This window comes from Ambystoma mexicanum, chromosome 14 (assembly GCF_040938575.1).
Source record: "Ambystoma mexicanum isolate Mex_15411 chromosome 14, UKY_AmexF1_1, whole genome shotgun sequence".
In the NCBI taxonomy this organism is placed as follows: domain Eukaryota; kingdom Metazoa; phylum Chordata; class Amphibia; order Caudata; family Ambystomatidae; genus Ambystoma; species Ambystoma mexicanum.
Window position 1 is genome coordinate 95,589,086 of NC_090940.1, and position 22,033 is coordinate 95,611,118.

The 22,033-nt window shown below is 46.6% G+C and overlaps 1 protein-coding gene across 3 annotated transcripts in view; it reads left to right on the forward strand.

Moving 5' to 3' along the window:
- The window catches only part of ACTN1 (actinin alpha 1), a 328,242-nt gene that overhangs the window by 216,424 nt on the left and 89,785 nt on the right, over positions 1-22,033 (forward strand). For all 3 annotated transcript variants that reach the window (XM_069638592.1, XM_069638594.1, XM_069638593.1), the window contains exons 7-8: positions 13,470-13,551; positions 16,734-16,819. In XM_069638592.1, coding sequence (XP_069494693.1) covers positions 13,470-13,551; positions 16,734-16,819 — 168 coding nt within the window. The remainder of the gene's footprint in view (positions 1-13,469; positions 13,552-16,733; positions 16,820-22,033) is intronic.

A 22,033-nucleotide genomic window follows, 5' to 3' on the forward strand; every position in this document is an offset into this window, starting at 1 on the left:
TTTTGGGTTCTCGGGGTCTGTTCTCTTGGTTCCAGCTAATATCCATCCCAAAGGACATTCTCTGTCTCTTCGGCTGGATCAACTTCTGACCTCTGACACACTTCCTCTTGTCCATGGTGTTCCCTAAGGCACTCTGTCCTTGGCTCATTCCTTTTTTTCCCTCTACAATTCTCCTTTTTAGCTCATGCTATTTCATTGTTCGGTCTTTCTCGCTACTTTTATGAGGATGATACTCAACTTTTCATGTCTTTCTTTTCTTTCACTCCTGAAGTTCACAATAAACTCTCTACATGTCTTTTAGCTAACAGTTCTTGGATGACAGAACGTTTCTTGGTATTAAATGCTGCCAAACTGATGTAATCCTTTTTTTCCTGCTAACACTGTTCCATTTCCTCTTCCTTCCTCCTCAATTTGTGTTCCTCCTTCTCATCGTCCCATTTCTTCTACAGCTCCTAATTTGGGACTTTTACTTTGATTGTGATCTATCTTTTTTTCAGAATATCTCCCTCTTGTCTCGTCCCTGTCGTTATCACTTGTACAATATCCGTAAAGCTTGTCCTTTCTTAGCTTTTGATGTAACAAAACTTCTGATCTCTTCATTCATCTTTTCTCGACTTTTCTTTTCAGTCTCTCTCGTCTTGCCCGCCTGAAATCAGTTTTCAATGCCTCCGTCTTCGTTTTCTCTCTGCATGAGTCAATGGTTTCTTCTCTCCCAACTCTTGGCTGGCTTTCTTTCCATGCTCGACTCAACTTTCTCTTCCCTCTATTTCTTCATACTGTTTACTCCACTCCTCACTGAAGGCCTATTTACTGCATACTGAAATACAAGGCTGATTGCTGTTCTATTCTCGCTCGTATTTTCATTTTATTGTACCGCTTTTAAGAATCTATGTACAGTGCTTTGGCTTAAAGCGCTTTATAAATCCCAAATAAAATACACACAAAAAGAAATTGTCAACGTATAGTCAATTATAAAGTCTGGGTCCCGATGAAAAGGAGCGTCCAGATTGCTGGTTGGATACACGGAATGCTCTGCTGTCTCGCTGAAAGTCTAAGCATGGTTGCAGCCCATGTCGTGCATGGTGTCCAGATTGCTGAAGGCAAAGCCCAGGTTGCAGTCCAGGACATGTAGAGTGTTTGAGTTGCAGGTTGGATCTGTGGGTAGTGGGGTGGTCCTGCAGTTGTTTGCATGGCACTCCTGGTTGGGTTGCTCACTCGATCCACTGCCAGGCCGTCTGGGTGCTGTATTCCTGTGGAACAAACATGGGATGGGACAAGAAAAGGGATTGGGGCAATAAAAGCACTCGATTCTCATAGCCAGGGACAAGTAAGAGGGGACAGACTGTGAGTCCCTTCTAACTCCCACGCCCGCCTTTGGGGCAGGACTGGCTCTGGTAAAGACTCTGGTAGGCCTCCTTCCCCCAGGTTAAGAGGGGTCTCCATCCACCCCGTGTTGGGGGGTGGGGGGGGTTGGCTCCCTGACCCTTTGATATTGGGTCGGGAATTGCCTTCAGTATTTTCTTTTTATTAAAAGGAAAACCTACTGTGTGTTGACCTAATGAACCAAGGAAATGCTGGGTGGGTGGAAAGGTGGCATGAAGTCTACCAAGATGTAATTGTCCTTCTGACAATGGAGGATAGGCTGAGCACCACTTTTACAACACGTGCAGTGTTTAGAGTCCAAATTTGCACGCGGGTGCCCGTTGCTGCTGAACAGCAGTCTGCTGCCTAGAAAAGCTGCCTTGTCTGCTTTCCCCATAATGGAAGGCCCCTTGGGTGTGGCAAGCGACTGCTCTCCTGTTAACCGTAAACATAACTTAATGCATTCACCGCTAAGTGGCCGTAAGGCGATGTGCTCATGCTTAACCACCTATGTGCATACGCTCCACACTCCACCCAGTGCTTTGTTTATCTTTGGCAGCTGCTCTAAATGGAACAAAAAACTGTGAAAATGCTACCCTCACGCGCTAGGTGTATGGGGGTACTATAGCCGCCCCAGTATCGTGTATACTGACGTCTCTTGGCTGGCCACTGTTGTCCAGTGACCTGGACTCCCATTCTTGTGTCCTCTTAAAGAATTGACATGCTTTTAGCTCCTAGTCTGTCACCACATTTCATGTGGTTTCCAGACATGAGCACTATATGAATTGATAAGAACACCAGACCAATTGGGGTTGAAAAAGATTACATTTCAGAGGTATAAATTCAGGAGATGCGGAGCAGACAGCCAACCCTTGTGCTTCCTCAGGGCTCAAACACTTCACTGAATGCTTAATCTGCCCTGTGGTGCTTTTATAAGCCTGATGAGGGTTGCATTGAGAGTTGTGAGCAAAAAAGATCATTATTCATCGAGGTTCCCTTTGTTTCAGGCGTCCGGTGTAAATGGTGTCCTTATTTCAGGCGGCTGCTGGTAACATCTTGTTATAATAGACTGTGACACCGCCTGAATCTCATTCTACCTGTATAAGTAATTGCGACCAAAGCCCCTTACAAGGCAGTTTTTTGATGTTGCATATGTTTTCTTTGAATAGTGGCCCCATTGTTCCATGTTCTTACTAGAAAAGTAGAGCCGGCTCTGCTTCAGTCCAGGAAGCTATTTGCAGGAGTGAAGTTATTTTCTTCTACTGCGTGTTTTACGCCCCTTGTGACTCACTCAACTTGTGTGATTCGTTGTCTGACTTTTTTTCTACATAAATTGTGGAAATTCGCAAAAATGTTCTGCTTGGTGGGAAGTCTGCTACTACTCATGCCCTGGCAGAAAGTGTGCTGGTGGCTTTCCACTCTTGGTCTCTTTTTCCCAGAGTTCTCTAGTGAGGCCGTTTCTAGGGCAGTTTGCAAACTTAAGTCTGCTGCTCCGTCGGATCCGGTCTATCTTTGTGTTCTTAAAGACCTCATGCCTGGTATATTCCCTTGGTGACTAAAGCAATTAATTTTTCCTGTCCGTCTGGCTGCATCCCTGGGGAGCCCAAGCTATATATTGTTGGTTCCATGTCATTTCATCGCCTGTAATTTCATCCCCTGTCGTTTTAACTTGCACATTCCATCGAAAATGCTCATTGTTCATTTTAAAAAAATAAGAATGGGGGGGGGGGTCAGCCACCCCAATCCCCCCTCCCACACTTATTTTTGGCTATTGCCTACCTGCCAAAACCCTTATCTGCCCTTTCCCAACCCCACCCCCTAAAAAATTCGATGCACACATTCGATGGAGTGTGCACATTAAAATGCCTGGGGATGAACATGCAGGCGATGAAAGGATGTCGTACCATATTGTTCCCTTTTTTAAAAACCCTCACTAGATGCATGTTCTGGCTAATTTTCGACCTACCTCTCGTCTTCCTTCTTTCATGAAATTACTGGAAGTCTTGGTTTCGCCTCTTCTTTCTTCCTTTCTAGAAACTGCTTCTTCTCTTGACCCGTTTCAGAATCAGGGTTCCGGCCAGGTCGGGGAACTGTGTGTCCTGGTGTCCGTAGTTGACAATCTGGCCAGGCTGGTTGACTGTGGAGGAGTGGGTGCCCTGATAATATTGGATCTGTCAGCGGCTTTTGACATTGTCAACCAATCCATCCTGCTCAGCCGCCTGGTCGCAGCAGGCCTCTCCAGTCCCGTCCTGGTCTGGTTTACATCCTTCCTGACCGATGGAAGCCAATCACTGTCTCTTCCTCCTTTTCTGTCTTCTCCCGTGCTTTCTCGTGGTGTCCCCCAAGGCTCTGCCCTGTCTCCGATGTTATTGCACATCTATGTTGACCCTTTGGTTGGGCTCATTTGCTTCCAGTGTTACTCTAACGCTGACGACACCCATATTCTGGTCCGCTTTGATCTTGGGTCAAACTGAGGTGTTGTCTCCGTTGCCTGGTGGCTGTGAAGGGCCGGATGGACAACAATTGACTGAAGCTCAACAGGGATAAGACCGAGTTTCTGGTGTTGGGTTCTTCTGCTGACTGAACTTCCTGGGCTGCTTCCTTCTGGCCATCTGCACTGGGTAATTCTCCCATTCCAGTGACGGTGGTCAAGAATCTGGGAGTCTATCTCTTCTCTTCCCTTTCTATTACTCCCCAGGTTAGTGCAGTCTGGAAAACGGGTCATTTTCTGCTTCAAGTGCTTTGCAACGTGTTAACATTTATACCAATCCATCTGCGCCCCATGGTAGTTGCATCACTGGTTATGAGCCATTTGGACTTTTGCAATGCCCTGTTCCTGGCCCGGCCAATTGGTTTGATTTATCGGTTGCAGCTGTTGCAGAATCTTGCTGCACGGGTAGCTACTTCTACCCCGTATGGCTCCCATATTAGCTCTGCACTACGATCTCTTCACTGGTTCCCGGTGGCCAAAGGGATTACATTTAAATCCTTGTGTTTGGTCCACCGGGTGTACTATCGCCAGGGGGCAGAGTATCTTCAAGACCCATTTCTGCCGTACATCCCCGAGTGAGCGCTCAGCTCCGGAAATGCTTGTCTTGTTGTTATTCCCAAATTCCACTTGTGCAGGGTGTGGGGCTGGGCATTCTCGGTTGCCGCTGGTAAACTGTGGAACAATCTCCCAGTGGCCCTTGGGCGTACCGAGTCGTCTACAATTCCAGCGTTTGCTGAAAACTTTGTTACGTTAGCCTGTATAGGTAAATCCTAGCGCCAAGATGCCCTCGAGTGGATGTGCGCGGTATAAGTTCAAGTAACATAACATAACATGTGAGCTGTCAACTTCATACTCGAGCACAATCTCGGGGCCACCCTTGCCTGCAATCTGTCCTCTCCATGCTCGATCTCGGGGTCGCGCCCTTACCTGCCTCGCTGATTGCTGCTGTAAATCTGCCTCCTCATGCCCCCAACTACTGGCTGATGGCAAGAAAGAAACCACTGGGTATTAAGTGCATTATAAATAACCTATCATGTTATATCAAGCGCTAGCAAATCTGCACGGCACTGCTTAGCCGCTCCCCCACCTGCTGAACCTCTCCCAATTAGTACCCCCAGGACTAGAGCGCTCCACCCTGGGGCACTGTAGGGGTCTTTACCTCTTGGTATCTGCGCTGAATACCACATGGTGGCACAAGCACACATGTGCACTGGGCGAGAACCAGGTGGCTTTCTCACATAATTAGACTCCGTTCTGAACCTTTTAAGATGCAGAGGAGAGAGGTTTAGTGGAATCGAGGTGCAAATGGGTAGTAATTACTAGGGCCCAGCCAGCCCTTTAAATCCTAATCTGGCAGAGTGCACACACACATATTAAGAAACTTTTAGAACTTTCCCATACATGGACTGCGGTCCGAGAGGGCGTTCCAACCACAAAGCGCATTGAGGCCATACAAATGAGGAAATTGCACTATATACTTGACGACTACAATACTATATGTTAGAAGTAGGAGAACCTATGATCTTGCAGTCGGCACTTGATCTGTGCTTATTGAAGCAATCCGTTGAAGTCCCATCACAGCCATCTGTATTCCTCATGGTCAATATCTCTGCGCATGTCACCCCAAACCTTGCAGAATTGATGCCACGGATCCTCGCTCTTGCTGGATTATCTCCATGAAATAGTATAAATGTAAGCTTTACTGAATCCAGCGATCAAAGCAAGGAGGTGGCTTTGCAAGCCCTTGCAAGTCATAATCTACCTGCACAAACCAGGATCAAAACGAGAGGCTTGTGCTCGCCGTTCTACACGTCAACATGACCCAGGATCCTTAATTGAGCTGTTGGTTGGCTGTATTTATCCTGTATGTGTCTCCTCTTCCAGAAGCTTGTTTCCAAAATATATCAAATAACAGGGTAAGCGGCAAAGGCATGGGTGCGATGTGCACCTGTTTGTTGACACGTTACAATCAGAGGTGAGGCTTGGCCGCCAACCTGGAACATTCTCTGCAGTGACTAATATAAAGAACAGATTGTATGATTGTCTGGGAGCTTTGGCTTATGACATTGAAAACGGGCATATCTATGAGGTGGTTCTGCTGATGCTACCCGTACTATTTGCAATTCATCTTCAAATGTGCCACTAACTGACTGAGGTTTGTAGCCTCTTATAAGCCTGGCATTCATTTTAATATTTATTTATAGCATTTATGTAACGCCCAAACCCAGGGGTATCGGTGTGTTTACGAGAAACCGCAAGCATGAAGTATTCAACAAATAGCAGCATGGAAAGATAGTACGGGTCAGGTGGAAGGGTGTGACAAAGGAGTGCCATCGTAACAGAAGTTCATCGTATTTATCGAACAGCCACGTTTTCGCAAGTTTCTTGAAGGCATCATTGTAGGGCTCGTTTCTGATATAGGGTGGTAGAAAGTTCCAGAAAGTGGTCGGTGTGAACCTGAAACTTGCGCTACCTGCGTTGGAATGTTTGAATCGAGAAGTAACCTAGGTGGTGTGGTTCGATGAATGGAGGGGAGAGTGCCTGGTGTCTTAGTGATGCTGTTATTTGGATTAGGGGGGGCTGCTTTATTGATACAGCGGGTGGGCAATGCAGAGGGGTGCAAGTCAATACAGGCTTTAATGAGCAGCCACTGAGCTTCTGTGCGTGCTGCCGTGATGTCATCCGATCGACGGAGTCCCAGTGCCGCACGTAGTCCTTTATTTTGTAGAAGTTGCAGTTTGGCTAGGTTGGTAGGTAACATGCACTCAAGGAGGACATTGCAATACTCCAGTTTGTGTAGTATCAGGGCTCTGGCAAACGTGAGGCAGTTATTAATGGGAAGAAATGGTTTACTCAGTGCAATGAGTTTGGAGGTGTAAGCTGTAGAGGAGGCAAGGTTATGGATGTTCTTAGACATGGTGAGCTCCGCGTTGAGGTAAACCCCTATTTTGTGGTCGTTGAGGCAGAGGTTCTTGTTGGCCACCCAATAATAAGCATAAAACATAAAAGCAGCATCATTTTGCACTATTGATGCCCACAATGCCAGTGTGCCCACACTCCGCCATAGGGGGGTCTTCATTCAGGAGGGCATAACAAAGGAATTCTGTAGGTTCGGCCGCTACCCATTACTATTTTAATTCAACTGGAATTCAGCCAAAATTATAGATTGGTGCTGCTCTATTTCCTTGCCGCAATATTTTGAAATCGATGCCCCCACATCCTGGGAGGGGGCAGAGGGCACCTGGGTAATGTCTTGCCTCTGGCCTCCTTGTTGCCAGCAGCCCCCTTTACCAATTTGTGATGTATTTCTGGTTAAACCCATATCTCGCCACTGCGGAGATGCAAGCCCTCGTGTCGCTGGTGGTATTCCGAAGCGAAAAGTGGGTATCCAGTGACTATAATGGAAAAAAAACCAGAGAGGGATTGTTTAACCAACCCAAAACGGCAAAAGAACACTTCTTTTTTTCATTATTTTTTTTATTTAAAAAAAGTATATATGGGGCTGAGAGGGGGTGGGGGTGGTCTTAAACTCGTAGGGAAACAGGGGGGTGGGGGGGTGAGTGTCATGGGGTGTGGGGGATGAGCCCGCCGAACCCCCCCCCGCCCCCACCCCCTCCAAATAGAGCAAAAAGAAATGCAGTAGTTATTTTTCACTGTTTTGGGTTTGTTGAAAAATCCTTCTAATTGTGATAAAATCACATAGCATCGAAAACCATTGCTACACTGTGTCGCGACCTACACCAACAACGCTGAAGCAGCTATACAAAAACTGTATATTCTAATAAATATCAGATGCTATAAAGTAGCTATCCATCGGTTTTTATAATCACATGTGAGCGTCACAAGGAGGATAAATGGAACACATGGATTTATTAATTAATATTACAAACACATTGCACAATAGATGTTAAAGAACACCATTGGTGATTGATAAATACAAGACACGCTTCCAACACAGATAAAAAATACTTCTGGCAAATACGTGCATCAAAGTGCTTCAATCCACAAAAATAATTGCTTACATAAGCAATCCGCTAAATACATGGAAGGGATAACGGACCCATATTGTCGGTCCTCATTGGGCACATGGATAATTCTGTGGGTTTCTCTAAAATATCACAGACCCGTATAATCAGTCTACTGGCAGAGACAACACAATGCCAATAGCTGTCGCCTATGATGAGCTCACGAGGAGGTATTCCAAAACCTATCCCGCTGACTAGTTTCAGCATGGATCAAGATGCAATAGTCCACGATTTCATCAGGACTGGAAAAACCATATCCTAAAACACAAAAGAAATCAATCCGAATAATTGAATAATCCACAAGTGATACTAAGTGATTTCTTTTTTTTAATAAAAATGAACACTTGAACATCTCCTGTTGGAGTAGGGTAAGGATGTCGTCAAAACCCGCCGAAACAATCAACAGGCTTGCCTAAAAGACGAATGAAATCTACCTGTTCCCAATTTCGCACCCGTAAACCAGTGGTGAAAAATATACAAACACTGACTGAATTGAAAGAGAGCGGATGTAGTCGAGAAGTGTAAACACATCTTCTTTCCAGAGGACGAGTCCACTGGGAAGGAAAAACAAAACCACATTTACAATTGCAGACTCCTTAAATGGAATAAAAATATAAAGGATAATGGGGCTCCCCACATTAGCTAAAGGGTTGCATTCATCAACCCTCGCTTCTAACTGGTCCTGTGTCGGGTGGAGCCAAATAGTGTTCTGCAGACCACGGACAGGACGGGTCTATTACAACCCTATCCGGATCAGCCGTCGCGCTGCGCTCCATCATATGCTTCTATTACACACACCTGCTGCTCTTTGCTAAGGCACCAAATGGGATGCAACCCGTCCCTCGATAACCAACAGAGAACGTTGCATAAATGGCAAGTTCTTGGGGTAGCGTGCTCGCATCTCCAAAGTCATATGGCGTAATAGTGATCTTTCAAAAGACTAGGCCGCCCGCCTCGTAAAGTGAACCAAGCCGGCCTTCACTTATCGTGATGCCATGATATTTGAAACATACCTTAAACACGGTAGTCGCACTTTTCAAAGGGGAATTTGCGGCTCTCTCCGGGGCTGTGCCCTATGACTTTACTTCCAACATCATCCCTCTAATGCAGGGTCTGCAATCATTTACTATCCAAATGTTTTGGGCTACAACTCCCATGAGCCCCCTGCCCGCCATATTTAATACCTCGGGATCATGGGAGTCGGTCCACAACATCTGGAGGGCCAATGTTTGCAGACCCATCTGTCCTACTCTAATTAGGATTAACTGTCCTTGCGTTAAGCATTTCTGTGGCAAGAGTTAAAATGTTTTGGAGAATTCTGGTCGCCCCTAGTGAAACTACTGCAAAATATTGCATAGCATCTTTCGTGCTCGAATGCAGAGCATCGTCGTGCTAGAATGCAGAGCATCGTCGTGCTAGAATGCAAGGCATCTTGAAATGCAGACTCTAGGCTGCTTCCTGCGATGCCACCCCAGATGCCTTACATGTGGGTGGTCAGCGAGAATGCCCTTTGCCCCTGCTATCTCGTCAGGGAAGGAAGTGGTCGATCCCATTATCTCTGCGAGAAGATTGAATAGTTTGCCAAGATAAGAAGTGTCTTTCTGATTGTTCTAGTTTGTTTGCAAAATATGGGTGCTTCCTCCCATATCAAGCTGTCGGATGTACTTCATAGCTAGGCTTGCACGTCTAAGTGTGGTGGGAGTTATGGGGGTGCAAAGGCTGGCATTCTGTGAGCCCAGCTAGATTGTAATTTCGATTAATTCCGAAATCTAATCCATTGATCCTATTAGCGGCCACTTCTTAAGACTTTCAAGCCCACTAAAATGAGCACGGACGTAGAACCACCGCCAAGGCGATAGATTGATTCCAGCAACATGGTGAACCCTCTTGGAGCTTTGCTAGGAGAAGATCTGTACAGATGTTTGGGAGAAGGAAACCTTGCTGTGTGAAACAAGGATGTAGGCCCCCATTTAGAATTGTGCACATTTTCTCTGCAGATCTTCCCTTGTTGAAGCATATGTTGTATCGTACGGAGCTATGGGATCTTGTAATGCTGTACCCCTCATGTTTGCAGTAGGGAAGGGTCAACAAGCTTAATAGGTTGGGAACTTCTCCTGATTGGGAACCCTCTGCATGGCCTCATCAAACTGCCTCCCAAAGGGTGTTTTGACATCGAGTGGAGCAGTTTGGCCTGGCACCTGAACTTCTAATCCCTGGAATGTATCTCAAGGCTGGATGCAGTGCAGTCTGTCTGGCAGTGTAGCCGATTCAATTGCTTGAATAATGTAAAACATGTCTACTTCCATAACATAACTGGACTATTTGTAGAGTGCATGTTCGCCGCCAGAGGGGCATCTCGGCGCTGTTGACAGGTAACAGATGTTTGTCTAGCAATGGTCTGCAAGGTTTGGAAAATGTCCCCCAGCTGCTGCTGTCACCGTTGAGCTCTGATTCGTGCTACCTGTGGAGAGCTTGACTGCCATTGGTTGGCCTAGAAGGGCTGGAGCAGTCTGGGTTTCTGTGGCACTGTGGACCGCTATTTCCGTAACCCGGATAAGGCATACATTAAAGGACTGTCGCAGGGAAGTATTTGCAGAGTACGCAAAACCCACTCGCCATTGACGCACAAGTAGAAAGTGCATGTGGTTCAGGCAGATTGTATGTTTCTTAATGGTGTATGGGAGAAGTGGTGTACGGTGATGCAAGGCCTTGGAGGCCCACCCACGTAGTGGGTTGACTCCCCCCGGATGGGAGAGCTCTGACGTGACAATGGGGAAGGGCAGCATGGGAAAAGCGGGGAGGGAGGTCAAGAGAAGAGGGCGTAGTGTGGGAACAGGCAGGTGTGAGGGGCTGCCCGTGGTGGTGGTGGTGGTAGTAGTGGGGTGGGGTCACATAACAGTGGGAGCAGGGGGAAGTAGCCCTCTTTGTTCCAGCCGCAGACGATGAGGGGTAGAACCCTCCCGCCCGCACCTTAGGCTAAGGATAGGGAGGGAGGTGGATTATACGAAAATCACATGTAATGTTCGACATATTGTTTTGATACTGTCTTTCACATGCAATGTATCCCAGTGCAGGACTCCATGCACACTTGGTGTGCAGCTGTGCATGCAGAGGCAAAGCACTGCTTGCACTCTTGCCTTTAGAGTGCCTCCGCCACACTCCACTTAGGCGGCTGCTTTTGCTACAGTGTAGAAGTGCAGAGGCTGGAGGCACCATTTCCCCACACCCACCCACCACCCTCTCCCCTTCTGGAGACAGGAAACCTCTAGCCTTCTTGAAACTGTTTCATTACAGGCTGCCCAGGGCTGGGAGCGGCTAGGTGCAGGCCATCTGCAATGGTACCATACAGTGACCCTGAAAGCATGAGACCGTGGGCACAAAATCATGGCTCAAGCCCCAGGCTAATGCCTGAAGCTGTGTAGTCAAACAAAAATATGCTCAGGATATAAATGGCCTACTGTTGTGGGGGCCGGCTATTGGCATCAAGCCCCTGTGGGTGCTATGGGACATCAGCACCTTGGAGGCCCAGTACCTCAGGGGGTTGCCGGGGAACATCCCGTCTTATATGGGCGGGGGGCAGGGCAGACCCTTTTTTATTTTATTTAATTATTTGTATTGCGCCGTTAACTCGCGAGTTTCGGGGCGCAGAAACGTGGACACAAAGACAACAGAAATGGACGGGACAGTTCCTGGAATCAAGGATTTAGTGGGTCATGAGAGTCGAGGTCAGTTGAAGAGATATGTTTTCACTAATTTACGAAAACGTAAGTAGTTAGATTCTTTCCTTATGTGGGCTGGCAGATTACCCTACCCGCACTTACAGACCTTTGTCACCTTGCTGGCTGAGAGGGCCCCATGGCAACATGGCCCGCAGGCCTGTGCTCTCACAGGGGTGGGCCTGCAGGCTTTAATGAGAGACTAACTCAGTTGTACCTCTTTGGGAGTCTGCAGCCGTTCTGTTGCACGTGTCAGCTTGGGCCATGACAGTCATGACACCTCAAAGGGCAATACACGTTGGGGGAACCCACATCTTAAAGGGGCAATACACACATGAGGGTCACACATCACACCTGCGTACAATATGAACACATGACATTGCTATTATATTCCGTTTGAAAAGTAACCATGTTATTTATTCACCCATCGTCCAGTTTACAAAGAGGCATGAGCAAAATTTGTTGAAAGTGCCCCTTGCCTTCTGCGCCAACATGTCCGATATACTAGCCCACGGGTTCACTAAGGAGCCTAGAGGCAGGTGCAAGGGGACCTGAAGGCCCCCCTCCATTCATGTGTAGATGGACTTCCACAAACACATTTGACATGAGTGCCCACATTTGGCCTTTAAGGCCAATCATATTGGCAGTGATTGCCCTTCAAGCGGGGCTTATCCTGTGGCTGCCAATATTTTCATTTCATTCCTATTTCAGGAGGGAGGTGCCAAGCCCCAAACCCTTTCTCCTCTTTTGGTCACCAAAACGCAGGCTGGAGCTGGAAGACGGCGGTCTCGAATGCGCGTTTCCAGTGGTCGAAGTGTACACAAAGAAGTAGTGGAACTACGGTCCCTGCTGGCCCCATTCCCCACAAACCCCATCGCCACGCCCCCCACACGCAATCCAAACCCCGAAACACACACACCTACTGTTTAAGGGAATGTTCAGTGTCGTGCACTGAAGTGCAAGTTTCAACTTCGTACACTTTTTTATTTTAAAACAAAAACATTCCAGACGGTTTCTTATTCAAATGAAAGTATAGGAACAGTAAACAAAAAAAAATAGAGGAGCACAGCTTCCAATCGCTCCCACCACTTCGACCACTGCATGTTCCCTGTGCATAGCTTTCAGGACGGGCACCGAGGACCGGTGCCACAGCGGGAGCGCTTCCCACTGTGAATTCACTATACTGCCTTTTATGCTTCTGGCAAGAATTTCCCTTTGCCAAAAGCATTTGGCCAGGTAGATTCACTTTGAATAATACTGCCACCAATAGAATGCAAATTGAAATATAGAAGGGGGCAAAGGACCCTCCTTTTTTGTGTAGGGGGCCTGACTCCGGAGGGTGGGAGAGAACTATCAGAACAGTATGTAGTCAACGGCTACCCCCTTTTCCATAGACGCACAGGAGGTACAAGGCGTCAAGTGGCAATGATTGCGTACTTCCAATGACACAGTAGTACATGAAATTGCACCTTTTTTGCTACTAACCCACCAATGCATTTCTTGATTTCACGTGTATGTTGTACCATTTATCCTACACACGTTTCTGCCTAATGTTTTTCGAGTTAATAATTTTTGTTTGATATTTCTATTTTTCTGTGATCTCTGTGCTACTATATGCTAATCTAGCCACACTGTACTATAGGTGTACCTTCTGTGTGCGCATGTAGCCGTTGACCCTACATACTGTTCTGCCACCAATATAATGCAGGCTTTTCCTTGAGACGCATGCGCACCTATCGCTCAAAACTGGTAAGCACGTGTTGTAGTACTCTGGGACACAAGCCTTAGTTTTTTGGTGAATGGTTATAGAGCTGCCTGTACGTCTGCTAAAATGCGTCTCCTCATTGGCTTTCTCGATGATCTTCTCCTTTACAGGACGACCCGCTCACTAACTTGAACACCGCTTTCGATGTGGCGGAGAAGTACCTCGACATCCCCAAAATGCTGGACGCAGAAGGTAACCGATTGTTACGATTGGCCAGATCGCAGCGCTTCAAGCCTGACCGCACGTTTTCGAAGGCCTTGAAAGCCCATCTTCGCGGCATGAGCTGCACCTATAAAAATGCATCTTGCTTCTGGCCCAAGGTGCTCCGTAATGCCACAGACAGCTGCATTTTCAGTTCCATAAGCACACATCCTCTATTTGGCTTTCATTTGTAGCTTAATTTTATTTTGCTTGTTTCTGAGGTGTTTCGTTTTATAAAACATGAACTGCTTAGTATGCTCCTTAGCCCCCTGCCCCCCTTCTCCCTTGGCCCTCACTGCATAAACGTAGAAAGCTGTTTGAAATAACCATATGAGGAAGAAAACCTGTTTTTTATTTTGCTTTTTAAGGCAAGCTACCTTTACAGAGAAAAATGATTGAGCGCGACTTTAAAAATTAGATTTTAAGCATAGACGAAATAGAACATATTCATTTTCAGCAAAGCAGTAACACAACCATTAGAGGGTTCGTGCCCACCGATCAATTTCCCACATTTCTTAAAAAGTTTGTGAAACTCAGAGGCGTTGCTGGGGGGTGGGGGGGGCTAAGGGGGCTATAGCCCCTGGTCTTTTGGTTGTAGCCCCGGATAGAATCTCAGGAGCTACAACCAAAAGGCTAGCTAGCCCTCAGTTCCGACATCAGCATAGCCCCGGGTCTTTTCCAGACCCAGCAAAACCCCTGGTGAAAGGACCAAGTGTTTTTTTTTTTTTTTAATTGGCATCACTTAGTCGGGGTGGCGCGTTGTTTTTGTGCAGATGTAGAACAGTTGCATGCAACTGTGTATAAATTACAGTGTGAGATTATTTCACGGTCATTGGAGCCACTTCTCTACTGGACTACAAATGACTTTTGATGCCCTTGAAACTTGTTTGCCCATTCAATCGATTGCAGGCTAATGGCTAACATTTGATTGTGCCTGTAGGCAGTGCTCAAGATAAGATTTGGAAGTGGGAGTATTTTACTCCCTGTTTTAAAGTTGGGAGTAAAATTCTTTTTTAGGGAGTAAAAATATAAGTCCATTTCCCCAATGAGAGTATTTTATAAGCGAGTAAAACTTTTTTGGGATAAAATAATTCTTTCATGCACGGTAAAAGATGCATCTTTAAGTCTTGCGATCAGGCAGTCATAATAGTGGTTTCTTCCTGTGGTACTACATGCACTACTGGCACAAACATACCTTTTGAAGATTTGTGGGTGAAAGCAGGGGTGCAAGGTTATACGTGTCGGTTTCCTATTTTTAGTTTGGGGTATTTTTACTCCCCATTTTCATTTTTTTGGAGTATTTGCCTATTTCTAGGGAGTAAAAGTGGCTGATGCACCCTTTATCTATAGGGCTGTGTGTAGGTGTTGTGAGGAGAAAGGAACCGGGCTAGTTGTGCAAAATGCAAGAGTTCTGTGAAATTTGAAAAAGGACAAATACTGTCGGTTTGGTAGCCATTATGGGGCTCTTGTGTAATGAGCAGGTGTTGAGTGGGCAATGTACTGACCCTTAAGTTCTCTCCGGCGCTGAAGATCAGTCTCTGAGCAGAGGCCTTTAATTAAAGGGGTATGAAAATTAAAAATGACTTGTTCGACTGCTGGCTCTGCTAATGCAGTCCAGACAAACATTTCCATTGCCACAGCCATCGTTGTCCATTAACAGAAAACTTAAATTTACAACACTGTCAGCGAGGAACCTATTAAGTCCAGTGATTTCTTTTTTTTTTAAGGGGAAAAACTAGGCATCTGGAAAAATTGTGGCAGCTCTTTAAGGTTTTGATTAGAGGTGAAATGCCTTTCTTGGTTATATCGATATTGCTTAACCAACCAATCATGATGAGGTTAGCAAATGCACAATTCCCCCTCTTTCTTACAAATCGGGGTTCAAAAGCACTGGCAGATAAAAGGACAGTGCAGCATCACTCAAGCTGAGATGTAAACTTTGCTCCTTCGCTTTCACACTCAGCAACCTGGCTGCTAGGGCATGGCTCCTCTTTGTCCATCACAGCCCATCTGCCATGGAATGTTCCGGTCCAAGTGAGGAGTTGCACCAGCAAAAAAAGTGGCCTTATTTTCGCTCCAAACCAAAAAGATTGAAGTGTGGAGTTTAAATCTGCAAATGCGCAATAGTGCAACAGACTAGCAAAGATGGAAAAGGTGTTTAGCCGGTTAGAAGAAAACAAGGGCTCATCAAAACAGGATGCTAACGGGTCTTATTGACATAAAGGCGTGTGTTGGGTTTTAAAATACTTACCGCCTCATCACGAGTTTGGTGGTAACCCTTAAATGCAGCAGCAACGCTATTACCACCGCATTTAAGGGTCCGCCAAATCACGGGTTTGGCAGGATTTACCCCAGCTCTGAGCCGGTAGTAGCGCTGAAAATTCCCCATTGGGCTCAATGGGGAATTCCCCAATGGGAAATGGGGACTTACCGCTCTGCGAAACCAGTGATCCGGCACTAATAGCGCCGGGGGGGGGTTGGCGGTAACGCTAATTGCCCCGGCGGTAATACCACCCAACTCCTGATGAGGCCCTTGGTGCTCAAGGCAGGACATAGATGTCTGACTGGGCTTCCAATGAACATTTCGACCCCAAAATACCTTGGATCCAAATTGCAACATAAAAAATATGTACATCAATAATATTGACATGCGCTTAATGTCAAACATACACTTTTTAAATAATTGACCACTTCAGTTAAGCACTTGTTCACCAGCACCGGAGCTAAAATAGTACATTAACCCATTCCTATGTTTTAACCTGGAGTGGTTTTTGCAGAGTTTTTCAAATTTACAGTATGTACATATTAAGTGTGCTGAGGTTATTTCTGAGGGATTTGCAGGACTAATATTGTTTAATCTCACTTTTCACCTAGACTTGCTTAGTTTTCCCATTCATGTGCTGTTCAGTCTACTTGTGCATTACACGCCCAGGAGCAATCTTGGGATCAATAAGATGTCCGTTGGGTGAGGCACCAAAGGCGATCTGGTATCAGACCAGGTCTCACCCATCCAGCATCATTGTATTTGCCGTTTATGTCTGGGCAAATGTAAGGGATTTGTGGTGTTCCGAGCCTCCCTCATTAGCCATGGTCCTAAACGAGTCCTGGTCTTTTTTCTCCCTCTACTCGCTTGGTTAGCTGTCCTCCTCTTAACCTCAGATTTTTCTCAACAGACATTGTTGGAACAGCGCGACCGGACCAGAAGGCCATCATGACCTATGTGTCTAGCTTCTACCACGCCTTCTCAGGAGCCCAGAAGGTATCCCCGGAGCCCATGCCTCCTCCATGTGGCACCTTGTTCCTGTTGCTAATGTTCACACCTTTCTTTCTCTCGTTCTTGTTTTCTAGCTTCCAGGTACTTCTCTGTTTTGGCCGGGTTGGCTGTTGCTCAAAGTGGCACCGAGGCAGAAGTGGGGGAGCTGGGGGGAGTGGTCGAGAACTGGGGAAATTGCAGATGAGACTTAAAAGTACATTGAAGCCCTAAGGTCCCACCGCAGAGGGGCAGCGCTCTTTAGCCTTCCTCCCCATTATTGCTTGTACCATGCTCTACATTTTAACCCTGCCTCCCCACAATCCCTGATGTAGCTGTTCCTTCCCTAATTCTTCTGGGGTTGACTTTCATACATTCGATGGATAGCGGGTAGTTACCAGAGCAACGACGATATTCTGCTGAGAAGAGTACCCGCCCATGCGCCGACCTCTAGGAAGGGGGAGGGGAGAAGGTTTATCATCAGTTTACTTTAGCCTCTCATTCATTTCATACATATTAATTAAGGTACAAAGAGGTGCTCAGGGAAGCAGACAGGTGGGGTGCTCATTTTCTGAAGGCGTACACTGTAAGTAGAACATTAAGCCGTGTACCAGAAAGCAAAGACGGATCTGCAGTCTCACACTGAGAAAGGAAAGTGAGTCTGCACCCCACTTTCTCTTCCAACTTCCCAGTGGATGGTCTGGATGAACCACCCTACTTTCCATCAAACGTAAGCGGGTTTAGGGCATTTTCCACGACCTATTCTCCACTATTGGGCCATTTAATTTCAATGGAAAAAAATTGGGAACGCCTCCTGACTGAGTGCGCTACCAAAATTTGAATGAAGTTACCTACAAATTTCCACCTGCAAGTTTGTAGATCTTGACCATTGATGTTTGATCTCAGATGGAGGCCAAGCGTCAGGATAATTGAAGCAACAGGCAAGATCGCTGCCTGTTCCAGGGACCCTTTTGATGGTTCCACTCAGTCGCGTTTGAATGTACTTTTGTTACGATGCCTCTTGTTATCCTGCTTTGTGTGGCCGTGGAGAAGAATTGCATTCCAGGAGCAGCGAACTCTGCTTTGTTGTGACATTCATTCAACACAGTTGATCACGGCATCCTCAATAGCCAACTAAGAAGGAATGATGTGCAACGCGCGCTCTAAACTGGATCCACTCTTCCCTGACTACAGGCTGTTGCACTCCCCTGGTACAGATCTGCTTTTCTATCTGTCAATTGGAGGATTCCTCCAGTCCTGGGAGAATGCTCGTCCTATTTGTATAGACCTGCAGAGTAGCCCAGCGGTTAAGGGGTTAATATTCATCTCATGCCTTCACTTCTGCTCATCAGTCCTTTTGGAATTGAATTCCTTGATGATGCTGATGACAATCTACTCTTTAAACTTAAACCACCTTCCAGAATTACTTGTGACAATTTCTCCCAATGTTGTGTTGCTATTGACACTTGGCTAGCTTTTTGCCTTCACAACTGAGACCGTAATTGTGGGTTTCATTTCTGAGGGCCTGCCACTAGACTCCTGGCCCCCAACGCTGTGTCTGCCCAGCACTACTCCATCTAGTTCAGGGGTCTTAAGGTTATGGACTACAGCTTCCATGACCCCTCAGCATTGACCGTGATGGCTCAGGCTGATGGGAGATGTAGGCCAAAACATCTGGAGAGCCAGTGGTTGCAGATCTCTGATCTAGTGAGAATCAATGCCCGTCTCAAACGTCGCAGCTTGCTCGGCTCACAAAGTCAATAACCGTGGCCTTCCCATGAGCCAAGAGGGGACATGAGAATTTCTGTTTTTGGCGAAGATTGTGATGTTAGGGCAGAAAGTTGCTAAATTCGAGCCAGGAAATGGGATTCTTGTGAGGAACCACTTTAAGGAAGACATTCGGTTGCTTGAAGCAGCTCTTAAAATCAACCGGTAAAAATTGAAATGTAATGAAACTTCCTGAGATCTATTCTCAATGCTAGCTGCACATGTTAGTACTAACTGAAGCAAAGGCTTGTGTTCGTGTCTGTTGCATATTCTAATGGATAATTCCGGAAGTTTAAAAAAACTAATTATTGTAACACAATGGCCATGTCATGAGTCTTTTCGACTTGATTTAACTTCTACGTTTATTTTGAACCGACATTTTACAACTTGCCATAAGATTGGTATAATTTCCCACTGAAGCATCTTAAGTCGCAAAGCACATCCAGCACCTTGCGCGGATGCGCCCCAGTGCCGTGTTGGTGCTCCTTGATCCCCGTAGAGTGCTCCTGAATTTTTGCCCCCTAAAGCCGTCCCATTAAGTCTACCACCTCTTTGGCAGGGTCGTGAGTGCATTCTTCAAGCCATCCGTTGTGGCGTTAGAACAAAAAGTTGTTGTGGGGTACTAATGAGTTATCCGATAGACTTCTTATTTCTCATACTCAAAAGTGTTTAAGATTAGGCTGCCTGCCTCATCTTTGGTGTTAGGAAAGGACCCTGTCTTAGTTCCCCAGCACTCACTCTTTATCTCCCAGTGGGGGCACAGTATGTTCACAATACTTGGTTTGACTCCTTATTCCAAAACCAAGAAATGTCCATACACCCCCACCAACACCACTGCACCCCCACCAACACCACTGCTCCCCCCGATCCCTTGCGTTCTATGTGGCAACACCCCTTAACTGTGCCGCTGTCTCGATGCAAAGTCTTGATGGCTGGAGACGTTTTGCAGTGCAAATCGTTTCCCTTTTGGGTCACTAAATGTATATAGTGGAGATCCTCTTGTTTTAATCCTCCCATTGCACTGTAGCGGCATGATCCTGCAAACCTTTGGTTTCTTGGCGCTTTGAGGCAATTGACATTGCAAAACCGAGCCCACTAAATTATTCCAAAATCATATCTTCGAGAATTGTTATTGGTTGTCAACTTGGCAGAGAAAGTGGCGCGGCCGTGGAGTTGCGCAATATCTGGGGTTTGCGTGAAATCGCTGAAGCCAGAATTTCAGAGCTACTCTGTAAAAAATAAATAAATAAATAAATATGCACGTCCACAGCGTCTGCCCATACAATGGAGCTGGGGGGGGGGGGGATTGAACCCTCCTCAAGCATGGCTTTCTAGCGACCCATAACATTGAGTGTTTGAGCCTTATCGGTACAAATGATTCACTTGTTTGTGCTGTCCCCCCATATTACACAGCTCACTTGCAATCCTAAGGGAGTTTGTGATGCGGAAATATCTGGTCAATGATCTGCTGCAGTCTATAATGTAGTGAATTTCCTCAATTTTCCAAATATATACCCGACTACTTCTAGTAGCCAACATGCTCAAGTCATGTAATCAATCTGGTCATGCAAGCTATCTCATTGCTGCTTCCTGTGTCCTGGGTCTCCGGAGGCTTTGCTATTTATCCACGGCTGTGTATTCTGTTAATCATTTTTCCAAACTCTCTAGTTTCTTCTAGAAAGAGTTCGAAATGTATTGTGCCACTTGAGGGGCTTGATGGGGGGCTGCAACATTCACAAAGATGTTGAAACCACAGTACTTGGATTTTTGAAGGTTATGTTGGAGTGCGTTGGCCTTTGCTTGGGCTCGAATGATTCTGGGTGCCTTTGAAGCCAAGTTTCCAGCATCCTCTCTACCAATCGCATCCGCTCTCACCCATGCTGATCCTTCGGGATCGATAAGCTGCCTTCAATGCAGGTGACCCCTATACACCTCTAATAGCCATCTGCATATTGGGGGGGGATCAGAGGTAGCGCAGCCTTCCGGTGTCCATCTGTTCTGTGACCCAGTCCTCTGCCAAGTTGACAGCCACCCAAGGGTTGGTTGGTGCCTCCTAGGACGGCATCCTTTGACTCCGTTTAGACTTGGTCCCTTTCGGTGAAGTCCTCTATTTTTGGGGCTTGTCTTATCACCTACTCATTCATATCCAAATCTCCTTCTTTCCCCGTTGGTTACCTCTCACTTCACATTTTGAGGAATGAATTACAAAACTAACGTAGACTTCTGCTATTGTGTAGCAGACTTCTGCTATTGTGTAGCTATGCATTCCTCCCATTAACACATAATTGAAATTATCCAAGTTTCGTCCTCGCCTTCTCCCACCACTATACCCCCTTCCATCTCTTTCCCCAATGCCAGTTTCTTCTCAACCCAACCTCCATGTACAGCATCATTAGCAACCCGTCTCCTCTGCGTTTGTTTGCACCACGGCCACCAGATTCAGCCTGTAGGTCCTAACTCGCGTTTCCATGCCTACGCCGCTCTGTACATCACTTTTCCAGCCCAACAAGGGCCCCCAAAAGCCAGCCACGCAACACTACCAGGGAGCTCACCGCCCCCCCCCTCCCTTGTGGGGTGGGGGTTGGCTGCAAGCTGATTGGGCAGTCTACTAAGAGTTCAGTTTATTGACTAGTTCTCTGGCAGCAGTGGAAATCATCTTGAAGGCGGGGGGGGACTAATATCTACAGGAATGAAGAAACTAGAGCATTGGCCAATCTCATGTGGATGTCTCCTGCTCGCTTACATTGTGAGGATGACCGATGGGGTACACTGCAGTGGAGAACAGTGTGGGGAGGGTTGAGAGCAGGGGTAGATGCCATTTTGAGCCCAGAGCTGGCCCGGTCGGCTATGTGTTTGATCTCTACTTTCAGCTTTCTGCATGGAGTTTCTGTGGCCTGTCCTGCAATGCATGCTGGGAAGCAGCCTCCCTCTCTCCTGTGGTGTTCTGTTGCTGTGTGGGTGCTGCTGCTTCTGACTTTTATCCTTTCAACCTCTTCTTTTCCTTCTTTGCACAGATATTGTAGGCAACCTAAGGCCGGATGAGAAGGCCATTATGACCTATGTTTCATGTTACTACCACGCCTTCTCAGGTGCACAGAAGGTGAGATGTCTTCCTGACGACACCCCATTCTAGCTCTCTGGTCCCTTGCCTCCCAAGTCCCACATGCTCCACATAAAACTTTTAGCCGATGCATGCATCTTGGGGAAATCCATTTGGCTGAGTGGCCAGGTCCAGGGGCAGGTTTTAGTGCCACTCATTTTTCTTTTTTTAACCCTGGTTCTTGGGATGCACAGGGAGCTCTTGGCGTAGTACTATACCAAGCAAATCTCCAGAATGGGCAGTTCTAGCACTGTGGACTCTTCCCCCTCCTGAATGATGGTGTGGTGAGCTCCTGCTCACACCCTGGATGCTTTTAGAGCACTATGGGCCCTTCCAGATAGTTTTCAGATAGTTTT